General features: G+C 39.7%; 1 protein-coding gene across 1 annotated transcript; it reads right to left on the bottom strand.

The window, feature by feature from the left end:
- Window positions 1–4,074: 4,074 nt before the first annotated feature.
- Window positions 4,075–9,440, bottom strand: ildr1b (immunoglobulin-like domain containing receptor 1b). The gene is made up of 8 exons (XM_060928710.1): window positions 9,200–9,440; window positions 7,360–7,530; window positions 6,766–6,915; window positions 6,566–6,685; window positions 6,220–6,366; window positions 5,859–5,984; window positions 4,815–5,707; window positions 4,075–4,703 (listed from the first exon to the last, which is right to left on the bottom strand). The coding sequence occupies exons 1-8, from the start codon at window positions 9,249–9,251 to the stop codon at window positions 4,665–4,667; spliced, it is 1,698 nt and encodes a 565-aa protein (XP_060784693.1). The 5' UTR covers window positions 9,252–9,440; the 3' UTR covers window positions 4,075–4,664.
- Between the last annotated feature and the right edge of the window lie 414 nt (window positions 9,441–9,854).

Genomic DNA, 9,854 nt, shown 5'->3' with positions numbered 1-9,854 from the left:
TGTATACGTCAGTTACGGCGCTACGTTTGCATAAATCTTGGCGCGAATATCTAAGCAAAAACAACACGGAAGAAGCAGCAGCAGCAACAACAACAATAATAATAATGGATGACTTCGCGTTTGTACAGCTGCTGCTTCTCATCGCCTAAAAATGGCGATCTTTCATGGTCTTTTTATTGTTGTTGGTCTTAACAACTCCGCCCCCCCGCTGACGTAAGCGGTTCTTTCCTCTGGCCCAGCAGAGAGTTGGTGCGAGCCTGGAACCGGTTTTTCTGGCCCCAGAGCCAGTTCTTTGTCAGTGGAAACAGAAAACCCGGTTCCAAACTAAGCACTGGCCCCGAACCAGCCCTGGAACTGCTTTGGTGGAAAAAGGGCAATGGAGGATGCTTGGACTGATAAAAGAAACAGACTCTCTGTTGCAATGGTGAAGGCTGAGCTTCAAGTCAGGCTAAACTTTTAGTTGTCCTGTACTGAGTTCAAGACATTCATTGAAAATCAGCCAGGACTCATAGCAGCAGCAAAGAAAAACACCAAATATAAATGGAAGATTAGGTAAGGTTTTTGTGAATTAAATGAAATAGTGTAGTACATACTCCTGTATGTGCCCAGTTATATCAGTTACATGTCCTCCTATGTATTTGTTTAGCCAAGAGCAGCAGAGGCACAGGCAAGCACAAGCAAAGCACACACCACACTCTAAGCAATCAGGTAAGCTGTTGGACACTACACCTTACATTGTTACATTCAGGTATTCTTAGATACAATGAAAAATTAATTATTTATTTTTATTCCACATAAGCAAACAAACAGAACTTAATTACAGTATGTATTCCCCTTTTACCTGTGCCCACTACTGCCCCCAGGTGTCCACAACCAAAAACTGTTGGAAATAAACCAAAATAATGAAGACCTGCTATATTATGTAAAGCAATTAACTAAACAAATAACTAGCAAAAGCGTCATTTTTACTAATTAGAGCAATACAATTTCAGCATAGAAGGGCGATTTTTGTCTTGGGTTAGATATGCGAAGGGCGCCGTTGCTTACAAGCAAAAAGGTCGATTGGATGGTCGAAATGTCCAGGATTTTTGTCAGACACAGGTGGCAACCCTAGTCCGGACCGAGTCCGACCTTGCAGCTCGGTCTCGGTCCGCTTGTTTGGTCCGGACCAGAGTTCGGTGGTTTGTATTCAGACCAACCCAAAAGGTCCGGACCAAGAGAAATTTGGTTCGTTTGGTCCGGACCAAACAACGTATAGGTGTGAATACGCCCTTAGAACTACAAAAAGTCCGTGTGTCGGACATTTTAAGTACCTTTGTAAAAGTTTTGCAAATGTTGCAGTCAGCATTTAAAATGCTAACTTAAAGTTTTTGTACAAGTTTCAGTTGATTAAACTGTCATTTTATTAAATGTGTCTGCTTTTGTAATAAAAAAAGTACTGAAAGAAAAAGCAAACACATCATTGCGATTTTCTTATCCACCCATTAAAAAAAGAAAAATCCCTCCCTCCCTACTGAATTTTTTTTTTTGCTCACCCGGTGGACAGGAAACGGATTTTTTTTTTTTTTAAGGATGGCCTTGGATTCAAACATTGTGATTGCATTCTGATTGTCACATAGTTACAAGTTTATCCGATCCTTATTGTGTTCTGAGTGTGTGAATGCCTGTCAAGGAAAAGAAATGAAGTACTTCTACTAGAATAGTGTTTTCTGGTGAATGTTTACAAGAACAATAAGTTACATTAAATTATATAGTTTTTTTTTTTTTCAAAAGAGTACGTTTTTGCGTGACTTTAGATTTGGTCTTCATTTTTTTTGGAACATGGTCTTAAAAAGTCTTAAATTTAACTTGGACAAACCTGTAGACACCCTGGTGACACACAGCGAGCCTTATCTTTGGAGTTTTACGACAGCTGACGTTACATTACTGCCACCTTGTGGAACTAGTCTGTTACTGTCTCGAGGGGGGAAACGAAAACAAAGCTGATGTTACCTGTAATTATATTTCTTTTTAGTTCATGTAGTTTTAGGTTGTTGGTTTTTTTCAGTTTACAAAATTATTCTTCACTGCTAGTATTATTTTTCATTAACCATCTAACCCTCTGGTCATTTTGTCATTACGATGATCAAAAATGAATATTAGACACAGAACTCTCTCTACTATATTATAGTGGCTGTATCCTGCTGTGTGAAACAAAAGTGCAAAATTAGTTAAATTATCAGTAATGCACACAGTTCAGTTTGCTGGATCTGTTTCTGAAAAATTCTATTCATCTCTTATCTGAACATGTTTACTTTTCAGAAGTAAACAAATAACTAATATAAACTTCAGTTATGTAAGTTACTTGGTGGCACCACAGTCATTAGTTATACAGTATTCTATGCACATTTACTGGATATGAGCAATCATGTGCTCTGATAGCCGAGTAGTAGAGTAGCTAATCAGCTCATATACTGTGAGTAGAGAAAAACAAAAAGCGTGTTGCTGAACTAACCGAGGACAAAATGAAAACAAAACCCCCAAAAATACACAAAAAAAGGCAACAAAGTATGGAATAAAAGCATTTGATGGTAAGAACATTTTTCAAGAATTATAGCATTTTTCACAAACTGCCAGTGTCATTGTGCCAGTTTGTTTACATTCTAAACGGAAATGATTTTGTCGGATGTTTTGTATAAAGATTATATTTATTGAATTTGCAAATAAAAACGCTGTTTCTCAAAATCCAGCAAATGTGAATAGAATAAAAGTTATTCCACCCACTCATTGTACATGGCTTATAGTGCATGTACGACTCGATTTTGTGGAATAATTTAATGTCTCAATTAATATTTCTAATTCTGTAGCATACAACTTATCAAGGTTAAATAGACTTGGTTTTGTTCATAATTAGCTATTGCAGCCCTAAATAATTTACCATCTTATTTTGATTCCAGGGGCGGCATGGTGGTGTAGTGGTTAGCGCTGTCGCCTCACAGCAAGAAGGTCCGGGTTCGAGCCCCATGGCCGGCGAGGGCCTTTCTGTGTGGAGTTTGCATGTTCTCCTCGTGTACGCGTGGGTTTCCTCCGGGTGCTCCGGTTTCCCCCACAATCCAAAGACATGCAGGTTAGGTTAACTGGTGACTCTAAATTGACCGTAGGTGTGAATGTGAGTGGTTGTCTGTGTCTGTGTCAGCCCTGTGATGACCTGGCGACTTGTCCAGGGTGTACCCCGCCTTTCACCCGTAGTCAGCTGGGATAGGCTCCAGCTTGCCTGCGACCCTGTAGAACAGGATAAAGCAGCTAGAGATGATGAGATAAGATTTTGATTCCACAAAATCCAAATTATACTCCAGTCACAAAGCGTTTGGGAAGATAATGGGGTCAGCAGTGCTCACACACAGGTGCTCTCTGTCCCACACACACTCTTGCACGCGCACACACACTTCATATCCTGCCTTTAGACACCAACAACTCAAGTGCCTTAGGCTATGTTCATACTGCAAGCCTTAGTGTGCAATTCAAATTTATTGTGAAAATTTGATTTCCCCCCTTTTTGTTAAGTGTGACCAATATCAGATTCCATTGTGAACTGGTCATGGCCCTGAACTGCATATGCAAAATAAAGACATCACGCAAAGGACACTGTTGTATGGAACTAAACATGTAGCACAATGAAGTCAACGTTTAGCATTTCGTTTATAAGTTGATGTACAGTGGAAGCCAGCAAATGCATGAACAGATGATAACGAGGATGATGATTAGACAGAGCACTCTATGGAGTATAGAACCAGCGCCAGGAGTGGCGAGATTGACATGAATGGCTTCAATGAAACATTTCATCCAAAATTTCAGGATGACCTATTTTCAATGACACCTGTCAGTGCCTCTCTACAAGACACTTGCAGCAAGACACTCATCAGACCACATATGAAAATGGCCATTGTCAGAACTGAAAAGGTCAGCTTCCATATGATTTGTACTGTTCATACCCTTATGGGAAACCCCCCCCAGATTTGAGTCACATACTGTATGAGCAAAAAAAAAAAAAAAACTGATTTGTGCCTGCAGTGTGGACATAAACTCCACGTTCAGCATGATTCATTTTTTTAATCACATAAAAATGCATTTAGATAAAAAAAAAATTACATAAAACAAGTTAACTGAACATTAGGTTCCAGAAAACATTAAAAGAAATTAGGCTAGTTTTTTGGGAGGCTAAGGGTGTGGAACTGTGAGGATACTCAGAGTAAAGTGCAATTATAACAAACTGTGCACAACTAGATTTCCTTCATTTTGTACCCAAACAGCACCAAGAAAGAGACAAAACCTGATGCATAATAAAAATGATTCAAATAATACAAATATTCTAAAATTGAGAAATGAAATCCACTTTATAAAAAGTACAATTATTTAGTAAAAAAAATTAAGCTAAAGTGCAGCCCATTGAAGTGTAACAACCAAACAAAATTAAAAAAATAAAATAAAAATACAGGAGCATACACAACATAGAAAAAACAATCTTAAAATTACAAAAATTAATTCTGTTCCATTCTTCTTGTACCACTGGGCTAGTGCTGTGTAGTCTTGTATAAACTCCATGATACTTGCAATACTCATTATAGAAACAGCCATACTAACTTGGGCACTCACTGTGAAAATACAGTACAAAGCACGAAGAGGCTTCAGATGACAACGCTGATGGCACTGCGAGAGCTCTTGTCCTAAGACACAGGAAAAAGAAAGGATGGCATATTGGTTTGGCAAAGAAAATTTGAGGGGTGATAGGACAAAGATGCACTCAGATTCTCCCTCCAATCACCCTAAAATCTCACCGAGTTGCGTTCACTGGTCCTCTTGCTATGGCCTGGTTGGATGTCAATGGAAGAGTAACTAGGTGGTTTCTCAAGCCAAACTCGGTCTCGTGATCTTGGCATCCCTCTGTGACTCTCATCCTCCTCCTCCGAGCTCCAGAAGCTACCCTGAGGTGTGGGAGAGTAGCTCCTGTCTCGATGAGGAGTTGCCCGTTCCAGTTCCTTTATTAGCTCTGCTTTACTGCGAACACGTGGGCGAGACCTCTGCGTGCTTCGATCTCCCCTGTGTTCTCGTGAGCCTCGGCCCGAACGCCGGTCATTCCTGTCAGACTCACCACTGTAACTGCGCAGGATCCCATGCCGTGATGACTCTGGGTACCAGGAATCGTCATGGTTATGACCTGTGCGGTTTGAGCTGCCACTTGATTGACTGGAGAGTCGGGGTACCCTGCGGTTCTCCCTTGGGCCTCTGCGGGAGATCAGGCTTGGTGCCCGGCCCACAATGGGGGGCAACTGGATAACCCTGCGTTCTACACCATGCACACCCATTTCATCCAAAGCTGAAAGCATACTAGGAGGTCCAGGGGAGAAAGGCACAGCTTGTGTTAATGGCTGCATGGGCTGTACATTCTGCACAGGCTGGGGTTGAACAGCTACTTGCTGAAGAGGCACAGCCTGAAGATGGGTTGCCACATACTGAGTTGGAGGTTGGAGAAGTGGGGCTCCCACATCCAACCCTCTCACCTGACTCTCCAGGAAGTCTAGCATCTGACTGTTGCCTTGGACACTACCACGTACACTCCCATTGGCTTGAACACCATGCCCAAGTACCATAGGTGGGCCAGGTTGCAAGGGAGGAGCGACCATTTTTGCCATTGGTATACTGTGTTTAGAAGAATGTTCTGAGAAGGAACCTGTGAGTGACAGATTTGAGCAAATTATGTTTATCATAATTAGAATATATAGGAGACATAAATGTGTGAAAATTGCACTTTTGGCCAAAGTTAAAATCACTTCAATATGTCATAAGTGCATGACAAATTGATGACAAGTTGTGTTGCACACCTGAGTAGAGCAGAGGGTTTGCCTGAGATGATCCATTAGACCCAATGGGGGCATAAACAGGTTGACCATGAAGCCAGGGAGCCATGGCTTTCTGGGCCTCACTCATCATCCTGTGTTGCATCACCACTACAGAGATGCAAGACAGAGTAAGAAACTTAAGACCTGTCATTAGTTTTACAAAAATACACTACATTTTATAAATATATGCTATAGAAAAACTATTTTAAATGTCTTTGATCTTATACTTTACACCATAAGAATGCTATGTATCGATTTTGTGATACTTTGCTGCTGTCTGTCATCAGTCAGAAAGTGTCTGAGTGGCTTTAGCACCAATATTAAGATCCTGTATGGTTTGTACCTTTCTCTGGGCAGCAGCATGTTTTTGGACAGCATGGGCAACGAACATAGCAGCAGCAGTTCTGAGGGCAGCACTGACAGCAGCAGATACAGAGAAGTATGATCAGAAGCAATGCCCCAAGAACGATCAACAGCACAGTCAGCCAATCTGAGACAAGAATAGACAACATATTACATTCTATTCATCAACAACTTTTAACAGCTCTTTATAAGCACTCTTAATATTTAAGAAATGGGCCTAAAATGCCACTGCCACATATCAAAGCCAAATGTGTACTGTGTTCTCTGTGAACAAGATATATGACCAAAAAAAAGAGGTTGCAAGAACCTGAGCTGGTACTACGTACGGTACACAATGAGTTTGATTTCCCGATCAGAGTCTCCAATGGTGTCTCCAGCTGCATCAATGGAGCAGAAATACACACCATTATCCCACCACATGACCTCGGTGATGATCAGATCAGCTTCTGGAAATAAATGCAATAAACCCAAATTAAACTCGTATATTCTGAGTCTGCCTTAGTGTTTTGTCTCGTGGTAGACTCACTGTTTTGGATGGTGATCTTGCGTTCACGGTATTCTGCTCCCAGTATGGGCTCATTAGTGCCTCTCTTCTGGATAACTATGCGGATGGTGCGTTGGCGGTCAGGACAGTCATTGGCTGGGTCTTGCCCCAGACTCAGAGCTGCCTGGTATGCTGGCGACACAGAGAAGAGATTGATGTAATATTGCATTAATATTAAAAGTGCTGTTCAGGGATTTTAGCTCTTCTTTTACAGTATTGATTCTCTGAATCTCTGTTCAGGTTATTAATATGACCATCCTCCTCCTCCTTCCACATTTCCATGCCTGATACAGCTGTAAAAGGACTGACTCGGCAACCTGAGGGCATTCTACTAGCAGTTTGAATCCAAGGCTCTCCAAAGCTCACATATAAGCCTGGCAAATCTACAAAGAAACCTCATTTCTGCCACATGATTATCAATATAATCAATTACAAACACACAAAGCAGTATTGTACACAATGCAAAAATGGTGTTATCATTACTACAATTAATTAGAAGTAATATAAATGAAACGAAAGATATAAAACCTCCATGACTGCATTTTTTTTCCACTTCAAGTTCACAACAAAGTGTACCTGTTGAGTAATACTGCAACACAGGGTCCATGCAGAAGGACTTGTAGCGCCATGTAACCAGCACGTCTTGCTGGTTGACTGAAGTAGAGTAGTCGCAGCGTAAGATGACGGAGGCAAACAGAGTGGTGCTTCGTTCTGTATGTGGAACTGTCACCTGGATGGCAAGCACTTCTAAATAGGATGGAAGTATAGATTTAAAAAAAAAAAAAAAAAATCACTCAGGCCTATGAGAAACTATCTGAAAAACACTCTCGTCAGTTTATCAGGTACCATCAGTGGAAGGGGACTGATGAGAAGATTACAAATAACATACTGTCAAATAATAACTCCGATCTGTTAATAGCATCATGGAATTGGTGGTCTATTTGCAGTCCCTTTCCACTGATCATCTTATATGGGATGATGATCCGTGGAAAGGGACTGCAATTAGATCACCAGTTCCATGTTTTTAAGTATAAATAATATTATAAACGATATTAGGCCATAATAATTGGAATATTATAATTGTAAATTTTATATTCTTTTGTTATGAGATTTTTAGAATATATTTTAATTTGTGGTTTCCACAAGCATGTTTCTGTGAAGCGAATATTTTTTAGGCTGAACGGGCTTTTAAATGTTAATTAAGTAAAGATTATTATTATTATTATTATTATGTTCTATTTATATGTTCTTTTGTGATGTATTTATATTTATTATTTAGTTCTATTTATATGTGTATATGCATCTTTTATTTATTTATTTATTATAGGGCACACTGTTATTGGACGGCCCCATATGGACAGTTGAAAGTCACACTTGGAAGATGCTCTGGACTCTTACAGTAATGCTTTTATGGCTGAGGACTACAGTTGACTTGCTAACTTTAGGACTGCAGTTGTCATGAACAGTTTTGCACTCAAGTTTCCATCAATGAAGATTTTATAACATCAACGAAACTGACTTCATGTTAAAACTGTTAATGTTATAGTCATGTTGTCTGTTGTTGCCCAAATGAGGATGGGTTCCCTTTTGAGTCTGGTTCCTCTCGAGGTTTCTTCCTCTTGTCGTCTGAGGGAGTTTTTCCTTGCCACCGTCGCCACAGGCTTGCTCATTGGGGATAGATTAGGGATAAAATTAGCTCATGTTTTAAGTCGTCCAAATTCTGTAAAGCTGCTTTGCGACAATGTCTATTGTTAAACGCGTTGTACAAATAAACTTGACTGTTATTGGAGCCTAGCTCTGTTGTGTGACCCTCACCTTTTTATTATTATTATTATTATTATTATTATTATATTATTGTGTTTATTTACTGTATCTGAGGTGGAAGCTTAATAAAATAAAATAAAAATGCTATTAACTGACCGGAGTTTTTATTTGACAGTATGTTATTTGTAGTCTTATCACAGCAGTGATGACATTTTTGTGTGTTTTGTACATTTGTTTGACAAACAAATTGCTTGCAAAGAATGTTTTCCCTGTACAATTAGTGTTTCTGAAGCTTTTTTTTTTTTTTTTTAAATACACTTATGGTATGAAAACATCGTTTGGACAGCTGCTAAAATATAAACGAGACTTACCTGGGGCTCTGTATGTAATAACTTATGCTTATTTGTAGAAAAATAAATTGGCCTCGGTACACAAACAAGAGCCGACTTTTAGAAAGCTCTGTGAATTATTTTACATTAAAAACACGCTCAACGATTGGTCAATACCTGTCACGTGATCAGGTTTTTATTTATTAAACAAAAAGCGTGGCTTAAGGAAAAATTAACAGACAATTTCTTAAACCTTTACAAAACCAGTAAGTTTTTTTTTCTTTGTTTGTTTGTTAAGAAAAATATAAAGCAGTCCTATTTACCTTGAGTAAACAGGTAGCAGAAGAGCACTGCTGTCAGTGTTGGCTTCTCCATGGTTTTGCCACGCACTAACTTCTCCTCGGTATTTTCACCCAAATATCACACAAGTCGATTAATTCGCTGAAGTGAGTCATCTAAAAGAAGCATATTTTACAGTTTAAGACTATATCTTGCACTTGTTTCACTCCGTTTTCAGGTATAAAAGTAGTCCATATATCGGCAGGCCGCACTCTCAGACACTCTCCTCCCCCAGAAACAGTGACATCATTCACCTCAGCCTTGCACAGGTGCATCTGTACAAACACACAACATGGCCGAAACCCTGCTTCACATTAGCTGCTTACTCCTTATATTATAGCCCTACTTAGGATACTAAATAACGGAATATTCACGCTGTGTCGTTTCTAATGCCAAAGTCACTGCATTTAATTAGTTTTGTGCAGTATAACTGCTGTTTGCTCTGATATAAAACAGTTGTTTTGAATGTCTACCACAAGGTGGCGATTAGCGGTTGCCAAGGTTTCTGCTCACACTCGACGATACAGTGTACAAACACAATAGAGTCTGGCTCAACTTTAGGCTTCTCCAGACGAAGATGGGTTTATTTTATGACATATCCTATGTGTACCCGAGGTGTCAGTAGCCAACAAACTATTT

This window comes from Neoarius graeffei, chromosome 9, assembly GCF_027579695.1.
Source record: "Neoarius graeffei isolate fNeoGra1 chromosome 9, fNeoGra1.pri, whole genome shotgun sequence".
NCBI lineage: Eukaryota > Metazoa > Chordata > Actinopteri > Siluriformes > Ariidae > Neoarius > Neoarius graeffei.
The sequence above is the reverse complement of the archived record's forward strand: the minus strand, read 5'-3'. Positions and strand labels throughout refer to the sequence as shown.

Coding starts and splice junctions, on each gene's coding strand:
- ildr1b (XM_060928710.1), bottom strand. CDS start 9,251: ATGGAGAAGCCAACACTGACAGCAGTGCTCTTCTGCTACCTGTTTACT. Junction 5,985..6,219: donor ATGCTGCTGCCCAGAGAAAG/GTACAAACCATA, acceptor GCATCTCTGTAG/TGGTGATGCAACACAGGATG. Junction 4,704..4,814: donor GGACCAGTGAACGCAACTCG/GTGAGATTTTAG, acceptor CCTGTGTCTTAG/GACAAGAGCTCTCGCAGTGC.